Source organism: Epinephelus moara, chromosome 1 (genome assembly GCF_006386435.1).
Source record: "Epinephelus moara isolate mb chromosome 1, YSFRI_EMoa_1.0, whole genome shotgun sequence".
In the NCBI taxonomy this organism is placed as follows: domain Eukaryota; kingdom Metazoa; phylum Chordata; class Actinopteri; order Perciformes; family Serranidae; genus Epinephelus; species Epinephelus moara.
In genome coordinates, this window is record NC_065506.1 from 46,368,430 (window position 1) to 46,385,574 (window position 17,145).

At 41.0% G+C, this 17,145-nt stretch overlaps 1 protein-coding gene across 1 annotated transcript in view; it reads left to right on the forward strand.

Annotated features, from left to right (window-relative positions):
* The window catches only part of adamtsl3 (ADAMTS-like 3), a 313,154-nt gene that overhangs the window by 166,464 nt on the left and 129,545 nt on the right, over positions 1 to 17,145 (forward strand). The window contains exons 5-6 of the mRNA XM_050052262.1: positions 5,515 to 5,560; positions 10,169 to 10,405. Of these exons, the coding sequence (XP_049908219.1) occupies positions 5,515 to 5,560; positions 10,169 to 10,405 (283 nt within the window). The remainder of the gene's footprint in view (positions 1 to 5,514; positions 5,561 to 10,168; positions 10,406 to 17,145) is intronic.

The following is a 17,145-nucleotide window of genomic DNA, read 5'->3' on the forward strand; positions in this document are numbered from 1 at the left end:
TACACCAGATATCAGCAACCTTTAATGTCAAATGAGTCATTTTTCGTGTGAATTTAAAAAAGAAAAGAATCTTTCTGGAGCCGTAATACATATTTGTGCCTTTTAATAAAGGTGACACAGCCTAGTGAGTCTAAATCAGCCTATCAACATTGTTAAAAGCTCTAAACAAGCATTCATTAATGTTTTACCACAAGTAGCTCCCCTGCAGCGCGCTATTTCAGATTATTTGGTACTTTAACGTTGCAGAATTGGGGTTGAAAGCAAACAACTATTTTCAAGGTAAGAAAACAGCTTGCAAAATTGGATTGTTGGGTGGATATATGTGCAGTAGTAGCTAAGCTATTGTTTCCTTCTTTAAACTAACTTCAGAATAAAAGTCTGAAGGTGAGAATGTGAATTGTATTAAACTAGTTAGATAGCTAGCTGCTGACAATAACCTACAGTGTCTCCTTTGGCTTGCATGATGCATGCTAGCATGGACTTTATTGAGGATATGATACACTGCATTGATGGAAGTGAGGCAGAAGGATGAGACGTTCAATTAACGTCAAGGTTAAGAAATGTTATGGTCCACTTAAGGGGAGTGTGAAATCGTTTTACGATACGATATCGATTTTTCCTGCCGTGAATATAGAAAATATATTGTAATATTTACACATATTTAACGTTCTATGTTTATTTTAAAAAGACTGTATGCATTTTATGAACAGAAACTGTACATTTCCTGTGAAAAGGGTCGTTTATTTTGAATTTGGGGACCACTGATCTAATGTTTGCTGTTATTAACAATATATAAAATGCTAAACTGACATGTGCCTAAAGCAGTTCACATGTAGTAAACCCTCCTCACAGTTTGGTCCTGAACGTCTCACAGCCTTTGCTTCGTCTCCCCAGTCGTCTTCAGCTTTGAAGGATGTGGCAATAGCACTGATCTTTTCAAAGGCCTTTTTATCACTGCTGGGATTGTGAACTGAATTTCAGCCAGTGTTTAATGTGTAAAAAAGACAAAAGTTTGTTCTGTTGATATCATATTGAGTTCATTACTTTCATCTCCTGACAGCTGTAATATTTTATTACGCTCTGTTTTCGACACTTGACATGAGCTGTAATCATCACTTTTCATTACGCCAGCTGTGCATTTTAAGGTGAAGGATGACAGAAAGCTCTGTCACACATCATGAAAGGCATAACTCACATATTCAGAATGCTTTTAAAATCAATCCAATGTGAAAGGAAATTAATATCCCTCCTATCTTCATGTTAAAAAACTGTTGTCATCACAAACATCATCATGTGCTTAACAAATTCAGGATAGAGTTTCAGCCCAGCTGCCAGGATGAAAAGATGGCATTGTATGTTTCTGCAAACCACAAATATTACATTTGAACGTGTCATATGTTTCGTAACGTTTCTAAAGTTACATATTACATGATCTGACTCTTTCATCTGGAGGTGGAGGGGATGGTGGATGGCGTGACATCTAGGCGAGGCACCTGCCCAGCTGCAGGCCACTGTTTGAGACCAAGAAACATCAAAACCAGTTGTTATTAAATGAGTCATTGCTGTGCTGCCAGCTGTTTTTTAAGCCGAAAGGCGACTGTTTTTATATCGCTGCTTTTCCTTAGTGCCCCCCAAACTGAGTACAGAACACAGAAGCACTCCTGTATAACAGATACGGTACATGAATAAAGTGCAAGGTGGCGAAAAATGAGGCAACAGAGGAAAAGTTGAAAATTGAGATTATATTTTGTTTGTAGTTACATTGACCAGCAGTTGGTGAAACAAAAGTGCAAGTCTCTGCAGAACCAAAGTTTGATGCTTCGAATTCTCTGCTGGAGTGTACGGGTACTACTGTCCTCCAATCACAAGCATGCATTCACCCACTAAAATTTGCATGCCGACACAAATACAGGCAGACCCCACAGTACGTTAGGCAGCATACAACACTGTCTGCCATCCTATAAGACAAAGACACCAAACAATAGCACAGAGATATTTGAAGACTGCATCCAACAATCCCGCCCTCTAGAGAACCATACAGGAAACAGACTTAACATCTGCCACCCCTCTGTCATTCATTTTACAGCTGGCCAAAGCTCCCCAATCACCCAACCCACTATAACAAAGTAATCAACCTTACACACATAGAACACTACATGCACGCACAAACACACACTCAAGCTTTCTTTCCCTCTCTGTCGTTCTCTTTTCCTTTATTTCTCATCCATCTGTCTTCAAGTCAGTCAACTGAGACCACCATTGATGTATAGAGAAGGGCAGAAGTTCTGAGCTATCCCAACGGGCTCATGGTCCTCTGTTCGCTATTCGTTAGCCATCCTACAGTGTCTTCAGCAGACAGTGTGGGAGCAACAGGGCCCCTAAGTAGAGGCTTGTGCTAATAGAACGAAGGTTACAATATCGTAACCTTCGTTCTATGTCTCATAAGCCCCTATTCCACCAAGCAGTCAGTTTGATTCGTATTTTTTTCATTTCCACAATGAAAAGTTGTGGATGGTACCAATGAACCGTTCCGTACCGTCCCCATGTTTGGTCCCCCCTCTGTTGGGGTACCTAGCACACAGATCTGGTACTAAAAGGTGGAGCTGTGAACACTGCAGTCTGATTGGTCAGTAGAGGACGGTCACTCTGCTCAGGGCTGAGTTGTGTCTGGTTTTGAGGCTCATGTAACCACTGTTCATACTGTGGAGAGTTTTATTAGTAAACTGTAACTAAAATGAAAGGATGTTTTGCTGCCTCTCACAAATATAGCACATATAATGTTCTGTAACTGCGTCTTGTCCTAACAAAGCCACCAACAGACCTGCACTGTTATCATATCGGTGAATTTCCTGCAGCACTGATGGCCGTAGCTGTAGACTTTCCCAGACCCTGAAAACATACTACACACACACACACACACATGCACAGACTGTTGTTCACCCACACACAAACAGTTTGTCTGTTGTCGAGCGGTTACTCATGCATTGCAATGGGAGAAATCTATTAATTGGTTCATTAATATGGAGCCATGGCTCGCTGTTGTCTGTGTTTGGTTTAGCTTGGAGCCGGCTGAAAGGCTGCAGTGTGGTTCTCGGCTCTATCTGCCCAAAATGGCAGATTAGACCACGCCTGCTCTATACTGGGATAAATGAGCTGCTACCAGTTTAGTGTAATGTTATTGTAAGCCGGCAGGAGAAATGTGCACTTTGTGGCAGTTAACACACACCGAGAGATTGGGTGTTGTTATTGTTGCTAACAAGGTGGAACGGATTTAACAGCGTGTCCATGCTGTCACGGGGAAAGGACCATTCTGCTATGGCACATTTCACACAGGGCTCAGGATCATTTTCTGTGTGTGTGTGTGTGTGTGTGTGTGTGTGTGGGTTCAGTGCTGTTTGACATTTTGGGCCCTGCCAGCTGGAGCTCAGTGAAGTGCTGAGATGGCTGCTGGCTGGGTGATGTGTGCTGCAGGTGGAGTGTGCTGTAGCCTTACAGGTGTGTGTGGACACGCATGGATATTTTAATGTGTGCGTGTGTGTTTGTTTAGTCATCCACCGCGTTTACTTCACTTTCTAGGTATTTACCTGCAGGTTCTATCCAGAACAAATTGAGAGAAGCTCAACAAAGTTCAAGGTGGAAAAAAGGAGGAAAAATATTGAAAGAAGGCTGCAAAGATGGAGAGAAGTTTGTCCTGCAGCAAAGTACGAGACACAGAGTAATAAAAACCTGACAGCCTCACAAAATAATTTGTGAATTTATTGTATTTCCAACATTATGCATTTCCATCTCTGGTTCTATGGTTCTTACACTGGCTTCCTGTCTGTCAGATAATCAATTTCAAAATACTACTGTTGGTTTAGTTAGCTGTTTACATTTCTGACCTTCTGCTAAACTGTTTAATTGTGATATGGATCCCCCTGGGTCTGTAATAAAGAATGAATTGAATTGTAACCATCCAGACCTCTAAATTCATCTGGGATGGGTCTGCTTTGTGTCCCCAGAGCATAGATTTATAATAATATCTAGATACCGTATCCTAAGATGGAGTTGCTCACCTGGCGCATAAGCCAAAGAAGTTTCTAGCTTCCAGGCATGTGGTATGCGGCCCAGTGAATATGTTCAGTAGTGTTCCTCCTGCTGGCCCTGCCTTCAAGTTCCCACTTGGTTCATAGTCTTTACATTGTGATGACTCGCAGATTTTTAAATCACTTTCTTGGCTCAAAGAAAGTTTTACAAACATAAAACCTCCATGGATCAAAAATTAGGTGTCCTGTGAACAGTTTTACAGACGTCTCTATTCACATGTTGGTCTAAAGAGAAAATGCTTTTTGGGCTGCAGGGATTGTTTTCAGCAGGTGGCCACCGGTAAAAATTGGCTGCAAGGCTGAGTGGCGTTCCCGGACTCCTGCCCCAGAGTCAAGACTAAATATGGAGAAGCAGTGTTTGGTTTTTAGGCACCACATATCTGGAACAAACTTCCAGAAAACTGCGAGTCTGCTGCAACTTTAAGTTATTTTAAATCAGGACTGAAGACTTTACTCTTTGTTGCTGCCTTTTATTAAATCAAATATTTGTTTGTATCTTACACTGCACCGTAACTTTTATCCTTTTTTTTATTATGTCTTATATTGTATATTTTAGCTGTTGTTATATGTTTCGTTTGCACTTTGTCTCAATGCTTTTAATGTTATAGGTAAAGCACTTTAAATTGCCTGGTTGCCAAAATGAGCTATATAAATGAACTGCCATGTATTGGTGTTTGTTTGTTTTTTGTAATTTGTTGGGTTTTTTTTGGACATATGAAACAATGCAAAAATTAAATGATCAGTCAATTTCACACATCTTGTTTTGATAAGGTAAAATACGTAATCATAAAAATGTTTTTTAGTAGTAATGTAAAGGGTCACTCCACCTAAGTCACAAAAATAAATGTTTTCCACTTCCCCTAAGTTGGTTTTATTTTGCAGAGGTGTAGGGACATCTGCCACCCCAATAAAAAGAGGAATGTAATAAATTACATTTTGTTTGTGGCACTTAAAGCATGAAAAAAAATGAACAGCAAGATATGATATGATATGATACGATACGATACGATACAGTGCAATTTCATTAGTCCAACAACAGGACATAATAATAATAATTAAACAGCACAAACAGACAGACTGAATGGCTGAATTCACATTATTGCAGGAAGTATAGATATAACAATACGTCTCTCCTGAAAGCATGTCCTGTTCACACATCTGTCAACAGTTAAAAGAATGTAAATAAAGTTCAAATTATTGTATTGCTTTAACAAAATCTGTGTGACTGTTACTACAGCGAGAAAGAATTCTATCTATTCATAAAAACAATCTGTCAGGTGTACAAAAGGCTGACAGATGTGGATGAGAAAAGGATCTTCTGTTGGTGGCGTCACTTGTTTTTAAAGCTGTTGATAAATAACTTTATGCGTGCAGTTTTGTGTCGTCTGTTGGTTCACTGAGAACTTCTTCATTTCACCTTTCTTTGCAGAAGCTGTGATGGGAAAAACATCCGCTACAGAACCTGCAGCAACAAAGTGAGTCTGAACTTTACTACTCATTGGTTTTATTAGTAAATCACCAGGGAAACACTGAATACTTAAAATAATAAGCTCAGAATCCATGACAGCATCACAGCTTCTTTTGCAGTTTTCACCCCAAACAGTTTAATTACAAACAACAGCTATAAACATCACAGCATGCACTGCAATCTTTTAGAAAAGCTACTGTGAAGCCTTCAAAATCCTGGAGTAGCTGAAAGGTCAGCAAATAGGGGTGAGGAAGTTTGATCTGGAGACATGTTCAGGGACTGTATCTTTTAAATACTATTTCCTGTTGATCTGGTCACTCGTAAGAGGCAAGAATACCAAATGGAGGACTCTGGGGGCATTAAATGAACTCCCAGTCCTCCATGACCAGTTCAGGTCATACCACAAATATGTGATGTGCTGTGTGTGTGCCAGGTGGGGAAATAAAAGACTCATCAATTATTTTGCCATAATAAAATCTGTCTAATGTTAGAAGTGAATAATCCCTCCACCAGTCCTTGACAGTCCATCATGTAATATCAACAGTCGTCATTTGATCCAAAAGAGACCAACAACCATAACCACCCCCACGATGGTCTCTTTACAGTCGGACTGCACTTTCCCAAACCACAGAAACACATCCAGCCTGTTGAAACAACCTTCTTACACCATTTTTAATCAGAGGCGGACAAGTCGTATTTCTCTTCTTCCCCACTGAAGTGGTTTAGTCTGGATTCGTTGTAGAGCTTCAATCACGTCCAGTGGAAGTGGTCCCAGGATAATATTTATCTCATTTCCTTTCTTCACACATGGAGGCTAACTCTGTCTGAACCGAAGCCTCTGTTTGCTGGGCTCCATATAGGCGTCTGAAAGATATGAGGACTGGCAGAGTGGAACTGAGTGACGCTGATGTGTCAGACTGGATGTGTCCAGTTCTCAGTCATGGAGAAATGAGAGTTATTGGATGCCAAAAGTCTGCCAGTTGTCACCCCGAGGAACAAGCATCCCTTATTGATCTGAGACAGCTTTCAGTCCCAGGAAGCATCCTGGTGTTAAGCTGTTGACAGCTTTTCTGCACCATTACCTCCTCTGCCATGGTCAGACCGGCTGGATTTTTCCTACGTCCAGCTTGAATCACACAAACACATGAAATCCAATATTTTATTACCTATGTGTGGTCTGAATTGTCGAGGACATTGCATTTCTGACTTAGCTGGAAACCCTGGAAACTCTTATTCAGATTTCTAGTCGAACCCAGCTGATAAATTGTCCTGGATGGTCGCAGATATATTGGAATCAGAGTACATGTCAGCCGAGTCAGGGACAGGAATGTCAAAAAAGAGAGTTGACTCCCGAATACAAAGTCTTTGTAATGTCCAGTTGAGCCCATGCATGAATAGATCAGATTATTGTCCAGAGAATTCACAGCAAGCGAGTGGGCGTGTTGATGACGATTCTTTCATGAGGCTCACACAACCAGAAGAAAACAAACATCCAAGGATGAAGAAAAGGGGTCATATGCATGAAGACAGCAACAAAAATGTCTAAGGCCAAAGCCATAAATAGTCTGACAAATTAAAGGAATGGCAAGAGACTGATGTTTATGGTACATATGTCATGTCCGCACAATGTCTGGTCCTGACTCTCTCGACATTGTTTGGAGTTCATATGAGAAAACAGCTATAGAGTGGTGCTTTGTCTGCACCATATTCACTATATTGACTCATTATTGTGCTGTCAACAGAAGACAAACACACTCAATGTCAAGAAGTCATTCTGTTTGTAGAAGGAAGACAAAACATTTCCACCAGACGTCCTTCATCAGTGTCACAACCATGCAGTGCAGATGTGTCTGAGACAGCAAAAACACCACTTAATCCTTGTCCACAAACATAACTTGGGCAAAATTCTTTAATAACCGAATTGTAGGGATCCTTACCAAAGGTTTATGTTGTGGTCACGCCAAAGCTGATGCGAATTTCGGACCGAATCACCAACACAAAGCATTGGTATTTGATGGACTGGAAATGAGACTCAACTATCTACTACCTTTCTCCAGAGTGACAAACTGCACCTTTAAATTTAATGTCAGTCATCACCAGCTGATACAAGCAGTCTATTAAGAGATGAGAAAAGATTTCTTGAAACAGCTGATCGATGAGAGTGCTGAGACTCAACCAAAACAGTTAACATGTTTTAAAGCCAAAAAGCTACAAAAGACTAAAACTCTTTGTAGAGTGTGAGAGTGGTCTCCCTCTCTTTACACTGCATGTCGTCACCTGATTCATTAAAAAAATACTGACTCCATTTTCTTACACATTACTCCGTCGAGGTGAGGGGAACTGCAGAGTTGGTGATAATTCTCTGTGGTTTCATCATTTCTGATTCGTGCAGCTTTAACCCTCCTGTTATCCTCAGATGACATCTTTTATCCCTAATTTAAACCTCCAGAAAATGATTGTAATGTAAAATAGTTCAGGAATCAGGTGCTACCTGAGACAGGTTCCCGGTGTACACCTGCATATTCCAGTCAGAGCTGGACTGTGCATCACATGCTGCCTGTATTTTGATACCATCCGGTTTGTTTGGTATGTGTCACCTAAAGGGTCAGCACCCACGAAATGCAACCAGACATTCATCTACAGTCACGTGAGGGCCTGGTTTGTAAAAAAGGCATTATTGCTGCACCCACTGTTCCCATACATCCAGTATTGAGCTAAGTTTGTCACAAAGCTTAGCTCAGGGGAAAATTAGCAAAGTCCTCGGAGACATGGTGGCTGGAAATATTTTCCTTTTCGTGTCAGTATCCCAAAGGCTTTCTGTTGCTTCACCTCTGACTTGGTCACTCTTTCCAGCTTTCCCAGTGCAGTTCAAGTGGGATGAGGAGCCATGATAATTTTCCATTTCTGGAAGATGTTGGTAAAGATTCTCAGTCATCCAGGTCATAGTAACTCTAAGTGCTATATCGTAGGCAACTGTTTCTTGAAGACGTTTCAGCTCTCATCCAAGAGGCGTCTTCAGTTCTGAGCCTCAGCTGTGCATATATGGAGCACACACTCCATAAAGCCTATAATGGTGAGGCAGAGGTCCCCTCCCAAATTTGCCTACTTCTGTTCTCATTTTCAGCCATAACTGTGACTTTAAAGATATTTAAATACGGTTATCTGACATATCTGACTGTACTGTGTTGCTTTGCTAGCGTCTTTGATAAACCAAATCTACTGGCACGGAAGCTACTTTAGCCATCTAAAATAAAAACACCACACACACACACACACACACACACACACACACAAAAATACTAGATTAAGTGTGTGCTATATTTGGAATATATGCTCTGCTTTACCTTTTCACACTAACCAATCAAGGCAGCATTGGATCAGCAACTTTCCTGTCAGTTAGTTGAGTCTGGTGACGTTGAGATAACGCCTTCAGTTCCCTGTCAGAAAGGGATGTCTGTTGTCAAAAGTAAAGTGGTGAAAATATTCTTAATACAGGGTACACTAAACTTTAAGGTGGCTAAAAACTAATCAGTGAAGGCAGCGTTTGCTCAGACCCGTTTCATTTCACATACATGACCTGGGGGGGTTCTACCCCGAAGTTATCGCACACATTGTGTTTAGTCTGTTGTATTGAAGTTACAAACTCTCATATTGTGACAACACTGTCCCCACTGTGGGAGAAATATCAGGGGTTTCTGTGCCACTAGTGGTATGGTTATGGCAGATCAGGGCCCTAATGATAATAAGATGTGATAGTGACCTCCATATCAGCCAAAACAACCTAGATAAGTGTGTGTTAAATGATCATAGTTTTTATTTTGTTTTACACAGCTAAAACAGCCTGGCCTCAAATCAACCCAAAAGAACACATATGCATTCAAAATGTGTACAGGACATTGGAAATACTACATCACTGGTGTTGGTTGGACACACAGGGACACACGGGGTGGCAGAGCTCAGTCCATAGAGGTCTGCAGAGTCTGCAGAGGTGCCATTAGCAAGGCACCAAACCCCCAACTGTTCGGGGCGCCTATCCATGGGCAGCCCCCTCACTCTGACATCCCTCCATTTAATACATGTATAGGTCCTGTTTGTGCATGTGTGTGTATTTCGGGCCTGAGTGTATATGGCATTTAAAAAAAAATTGAATTTCCCCTCGGGATTAATGAAAGTGTATCTTCTTCTTCATTAATAAACAGATGGGATCAAGCCAAAGGTAAAGCTCTGTTGGGATCCCTTCCATAATGTTGTAAGACACTTATGATAACAGTCTGAGCCCGTCAGTGGCAACAACAAGCACTGTCAGTGGTCGTACCTGGACTTTGTGCTGTGGCCTTGAAGATTATGCAGCTGCAGCTCTGTCACTTAATACTGGACTACTTTCAAAAAAACCTGTTCCCATTAGTCACTTAGACATAGAAACAGGTTAAGGTCAGGTCAGGTTAAATATACCTTAGTTCTCCTTTACCTGTCACATTTAATCAGTATTTCCAAGCTTTTCACACGCAGTTTAATCACCTCCATTAAATGACACTTTAATCAAGTGACATTAAAAAGAATCACTTTGCTGTCGGACTCCAACCTCTGTCCTTGTCCTTGTTGTTTCCCTCCTCAGGACTGCCCAGCAGAGTCGGGTGACTTCCGGTCCCAGCAGTGTTCAGCTCACAATGACATCAAGTACCAGGGTATCACCCATGAGTGGATCCCATCACCTTATGACCCCTCAGCACCCTGCGCTCTGCGCTGCCAGGCCAAAGGGAGAAGTCTCACTGTTGAACTGGCGCCCAAGGTGCTGGACGGGACGCGATGCCGGGCGGATGCTTTTGACATGTGCATCAGCGGAGTGTGTCAGGTAAGGGATTATCAGTGTCATCCACCTCTGATGTGATTAGATACCTAAATGGTTAGCTTCGTATCAATGGTAAGACATGACATCATAACAAACATGGGAGCAGCTCTGTGACTGCGGCTGATGTGCAGCCTGTACGGCTTGGCTCATATTTAATATGTAGTTTTAATACTTGTACAGTGTGTACACGTGTAAAACTTGTTCTTTGCAGCTCCTTTAGTTTTATTTGTATTTTTGATGTCTCCGTAATTCTTCATCATTCTCATATTTAATATTACTGAACCCTAATTTGTAGGTTTTGTGTTTTTCCTGAGCTGGTGTACAAAGATGCAGAATTACAACTACTGCTGGTCACAATCTTTTAATGGCAGAAAGTCAATGAGAGAGCCTTAACACACTTTCTAGATATGCAATGGTACACTGCTGAGTCTTCAAAAATTTCTGCTTAAACAGTTTTACTCAATTAGAATAAAAAGTATAGTGCAGCTGGTCAGCTTTAAAGCCTGCTCAGATACAGTTTTACTAGGAACTTACTTAGCTTTCCCACTTTGTTAATGTGCAGTAAACAAAACATGCTTATATCTAAAGTGCAGCTTAAACAATTTTACTCAGCTCCAATGGCGCTGATTATTTCTTTAGCGTGATGGTCAGGGAAACACTCTTTCTTTTTAAATGACGACAATATCGTAGTTTGCACCAGATTGCTTTTTCTAGTCGTGCCGGTTAACGTTCAAACTCGGGTGGTGTCGCTTTAGATGCGTTAGCATGTTAGACGTGTTTCCAAGTACATACCCGACCGCTGTTCTGCAGTGTCGGCACACTGCTTTTGTCTTGTCCACTTGTTTATTTCCATCTTCGTATTTTACCCTGAAACCAAAGTGTTCCCAAACGGAGGACTTAAGGTTTGCGGGTGGGTCTTCAGGTTCGTCAGGCTCACTTGTCATGTTGTCAAAATGCGAGAATGCGCAGCACAAAGTGAAAGCGGAGATTTACGGGACTCAGTCCGTCACTCAATTATGTCCGTCGGGGAACTAGATATTTTAAATGGTTCGGCTCGCAAAAACGGAATTAAAATAAAACAAAATAAAATAAAATAATATCCTGCGCCCAATAATTCGGTACAGGGTCGTGCCAAACCGAAAGTCGCGTACCGAACGGTTCGACACAAATACATGTACCGTTACGGCCCTAGTGTTTGGTCATGGACTTTCCACGCAGAGATATAACGTGCAAGGTGCCCTGGGTACACTGGCTGTGTCAACTTCAGCCTGTTACCTGCATTGTCTGTTTTCAAAATACACGTCTATTTTCACAGGAAATGCACACTTTACATACAGTCTCTTTTAAAATTACCACACTACATTGGTACAGCACCTTGAATTTATGTTTTTTCCTTCAACTGGCCCGACTGGCAGCATATGATGCCGAGGTGAAAGGACAGCTTTTATCGCCTGTGTCTAACGCTGGAAGTCACGGGCAAAGCGCCAGTTTTTGGTGATTTTGGAGTGAGACCAGGTTGGTTATACACCTGTATCATCTATTTAAGATTAATTATAGATACTGAAAAAACTGTTTTTATTATATATACAGTTGTATCATTCAATATGGTGCCAATATGATACCTGAGTTCTGGTGCCAACACCAGTATTTTTGTCAAGACCTTACAGCGTAAACACTTCCTCCTACAAAAACATTTTTTTATTGAAAGATAAAGTTTTAAAATGCCTAAGATTTTTCATAACATAATCTTGCAATGAAAATGAAACCATGTAGAGGTAAATCATTTTAACATGAATTTCAACCCTTTACACAAACTGCAAACACAAAGTACTTCAACTTTAGTTTAAAGTTTATTAGTCTACCATTGGATAGATATAATTAGCATTAGCCGGCATGCTAGTCAAGTGAAATGACCTAGCCAGCATCATGATGGATGTCCGCTGTTTAACAGAGCACAAGCACACAGGAGATATTGATGATGTCTGTAGACGAAAAGCACTGAAGCACATACAGTGCGCTTGCTAACTCTTTAGTTTCCTCTAACAGGCTTCGCATGAATTCAGCTGCCTGTTTCCTCAAATTGTTGAGATAATCAAAGAACCACCATGTTGAGGAAAGATTTTGTAGTAATGACAAGATCGTCCACTTCACCACCCACACACACACACACACACACACACACACACACACACACACACAATGACCACGATCAGATGAGAAAGGTGTTAATCTTGGCATTATGCAATGCCTTTACTGTTAATCATTCCGGTGGGTATGGCCATGTCACCTGACCAACTCCTTTGCCTCGACGGACAAGAGTCATAATTATTACAGCCATGGAAACACAGTAAGGACTCACTACAAAACACCCACATTTGGTGCCTAAAAATCAGCTTCAAACACAGCAAGTACCAGCAAGTGTTTGTTCACCTGGAGGAGTGGTCTGCAGCTGTCTGTAGATTGGCAGGCATCTTACCGAGGTGACACGCTGTCGCTGCCATCCTCTCCACTTCCAGATGACAAAGTTCGCTCATATACTACGTCACTACAGAAACTTTGATATGATAGGTATAAAATGTGCAAATGTAACACATTCATGGTTTGCAGAAACATACACTGCCAAAATTTTCTTCAGACTCACTTGAACATAAAGAAGTTTATTTGGCCATTTGCAGAAAACACTGATGCTCTCAGTTCTCGGTCATATTCTGTGCTTGTTTGTCTTGCTTTATGTAACATCCACTGTTAGACACATCACTGTTTAGAGTATCCACGTTGCTGCTTGTCTTCATAGCCAATAATATGTTCTGGTAATGGGCCATCATGAACTTAAAGGGTGAGCTGGGACTTGGAAACTTTGGTCCCTGCAGTGTCATAATCATGTTGGAGACTCTATATTTAGCTGAGCTTTGTTTTAGGGCGCACAGAGAGGGATTTACTGTGGATCGCTTCCACTCCCAGGCTGCCTGCTTGATTAGAGGCTGTTTGTGAGTGCCTGACAGAAGGAGGAGCACATGTGTCACACCTGACAAACCCATTTCCGTTAATACTCTTTATACAGTAGCTATGTATTCTTTGACACAAAGGTGATGTAGCACAAAGCAGCAGTGTAGTAGAAACCTATTATGAGCTACTGAGTGTTCCTGTCTGACTGTCAGGTGAATTAAGATGCATTTTCATCAGCTTTGTTGAAGTGGAAAAGAAAAGTTGATGAGTTTTGGACAGCTTGTTGTTTTTTATTATGTTTTTTAATGTCAGTTTGGACAATAATAAATCTCACTTGGCAGTTTTTTAGTACTTCAGCTAATAGCCACATTACCCTGACCTGTACACAGTCGGTCTAACACTCGTGGGAGGTTATGGTCAACAAACATTTTTCTAACTGACAGTTAAAAACACACTTTGCCGCTGGTTAAGCGTTGTTTATCCAGCAAAAACAGATCTATCACCAGCTGTGACGGCATTTGTATCATGGAAAATGGAATAGGGAAACATTTTAACATGGACTTCACTGATCATACTCTTATTTGCTACTTGTGACGACTCACTTTCATAACATACAACGGCACTACATGTATCTGCACTAGGGATGTCATCTGTTAACTGTTAATCGGTTATTTGGATAATCAGCAAGAACATTTTTGACCAGTTACACACTTTGTTGCTCTGTAAGGTAATCTTGCCACTCGTCGGTTTACTGTACACCAATTGTGTCTGGTGGGAGCTAACGCTAGCTAGCGGCGCCGCCAGAGACCTTTGATAAACTGGTATAGAGCATCTTTGACACCAGTCATTTGGCAATTATCACTAGTAACACCCTCCAGACCCAACAGCACTGCTGCAGAAACGCTGGGCCCACCCTTTGATCTCCCTCCAGGTCGCCTATGTGTGTGGGCACTATGTTTTTGCATGTTAACGTGGTTAACTGGCTGTCTGTCAATAAAGCCAACAGACAGTAAAATAAAAGGCAAAACATTTTCATCACAAAACATTTACGTAATGAGTTAGCATTTTACCACTCCGAGTTCCTTCATCTCAAAGTCAGTGGTTTATTTTTTTTTGTTAGATGCCTGAAATAAGGTTTGTGGTTAACACAAGCTGAAAAGACTTTCAGGTTTTGTTCTACGTCATAACATATGTTAGTAAATACCCCACTTGTTTGTGGCTGAATAAGAATTGAACACGACTTTATAGCCACAGCTTATTTTCTGTAATAATCCAAAATCCAGTGGAAAAGTCTCACTGGCTTTCTTTTCTGCATCCCCCTACAGAAAAGCATGACCCCTGCAGCACTCAACTGAGCACCAGACCAATGTTGTGTTCACAACACATGAATAAAACAGTTCACGCAAGTGAATTACATTTGAAGTCAATGTAAAGACGCGATTAGATGCGAAATTCAGCCGGGCGGCATGATATGCGAATGAAGCGAGTAGCTCAATTGTGCGTCATACATATTCGCGTGAGGGCGTACCGGCGGAAGTTCATTCACTGATTCAGCAATTTCGCACGCGTATGGTGCGAGTCAACACAAAATATTGTAGCGTTCAAACTCATGCGATTAGCGTGACACAAATGACGTGAAATATCAGAATTAAGTAACGTGGATGAAGCGAGTAGCATGATTTTGTACCATACGCTTTTTCCATGAGAGTAAAAAAGTCCGAACTTCAGTGACCAATTCACGCTGAGATAACCAATCAGCATTGAGACGTCGAAGACCTACCTTATTCATTGATTCAGTGATTTCACATGCATATAATGCCAGTTAGTCCCGTATGTGAAGCGAGTCAACACAAAATATTGTAGCTTTCGAACTCATGCAAATAATGCGACACGAATGAAGCAAAATACGCAAATTAAGTGCGCAGCATGATTTTACGTCATATGCTTATTCACGAGAGTAAAAAAAATCTGCACTTCAGCAACCAATTCACGCCACGATAGCCAATCATACAGGCAGATGTCACTCATCGATTCGGCAATTGCGAAGTTTGAAGCGAGTCAATACAAAATATTGTAGTGTTCAAATTCATGCGAATAACGCAACATAAAAAATTTGAATTGGGTCTGGTGTGAACACAATATAAGATGGCCTTTTGTATTTCAAATAGATCGCTACAGTTTAATTGGAATACATAACTAATATCCCTCATCTGCACAATGCCAGTACAATATCACAACTGAAAATATGCTCCCAATAAGATGAAAAAAACATCAAAGAGTTACATTTCCTGTCTGATATTAAGGAAACTGTAGCCTACGAAAACCTCTTCTTTTTTCTTTTTTTTTATCAACACGCCAAAAAATATTGGTGGAAACTCAGCTGCTTTGAATAGACATGATGAAATGAAAGAAGTCGAGGATAATACCTAAAGGGAATGACGAGCTCCGGCAAAACAGTGAGAATAAAAAGTAGAAAGTTCTGAGAAGACAGGGAGCAGAGGAGTAAACAACAGAGTGAATTGTGGGTAGAGAAAGGGGTTATCTCTCTTCTGCTTCCCCAACAACAGCCAAGTTGATAGCATCCTCACCAGATCCATTAACCACATGCCCTGCTTATGCAAATCCAGCTGTGTACATCATATAGCAGCCGCTCACACTGCAGCTCCTTCAGTAGAAAAGGCAGATGCTTTTACAATTTGACATCTGAAATTGCACAATATCCTCTAATGATACCTTAATACAGGAGTCGTAAGCGGCTTACACCTTTCCCCATCTACAGTTGTCATTCTGAAATATAAGGCTGTAATAGCACAGGCATTTTCATTCACAGGAAAGTAGATCTCAGACCGCTTGGCTTTTTACTCAACGCAGTAAATTATGTTTAAGAAATACACAAATAATGTCAAGTAGCTGAGGGGTAATGGAGCAGTGATGGACTCTGCTCCAGAAGTAAAAATATCCAGTGTTTACATGTAGTGTCTTAGTATCAGCATCACATATCAGTGTCTGCGGTCACAGTGCCAAACCCCAGTCATACGCCATTAACAAAATGAGCTGTAATGCAACTGTGCTGTTTATGTAATACACTCCAGTGTGTGTGTGTGTGTGTGTGTGTGTGTATGCAGTGCGTGCAGGCTTTTATGTCTGCAAGATGTTCTTTCTCAGGCAGGATAACCTTTGTTGTAGCATTCAGACCATCACGAAGCATTAAAAGTAAACTAATGAAAAAACTATGAGGTGTAAGACAGGATTAAGCAGCGTATGTCTGAAACAAAAGGCGATTGTTTGTGTAGCTGTTTTGAATAAATAAAAACGTAGAGAACTTAAGAGAGAAGTTGAAGTCCTGCACACTGTCTCACCACATTGCCAACTCCTGACAAAGTTTTTCATATGCTCACAAGGTATTAGTTTCATTCGTTAAGATCACAAAGGTTTCAGCATGTGTTTGTTTTGGTGCATGGAAAGTAAACTTCACGAACATGCTTAATATTCTCAGAAAGGCTGATCATGCACAGTACAGCTTAATAAGAGATTGCATTGAGTTACAGAGGATGGCTTAGACATGTTGTCATGACTGTGGCTCTCCATGTCCGTTCCTCGGGAGTCTCCTAACAAACCCAAGATCATTAAAAGAAGAAGAAGAAATACTAAAATGCTGAATGATCGCAAGAGCGCCGGGTGGATTGAATGTGTGATTAACTTAACCGTTGGTTCATTCATGTAGAAATATAACGCTCCGTTTCTTCCACCAACAGGGCTCTCATTTTAGTGTAGAGCGTCAGACTGAATTTACCAAC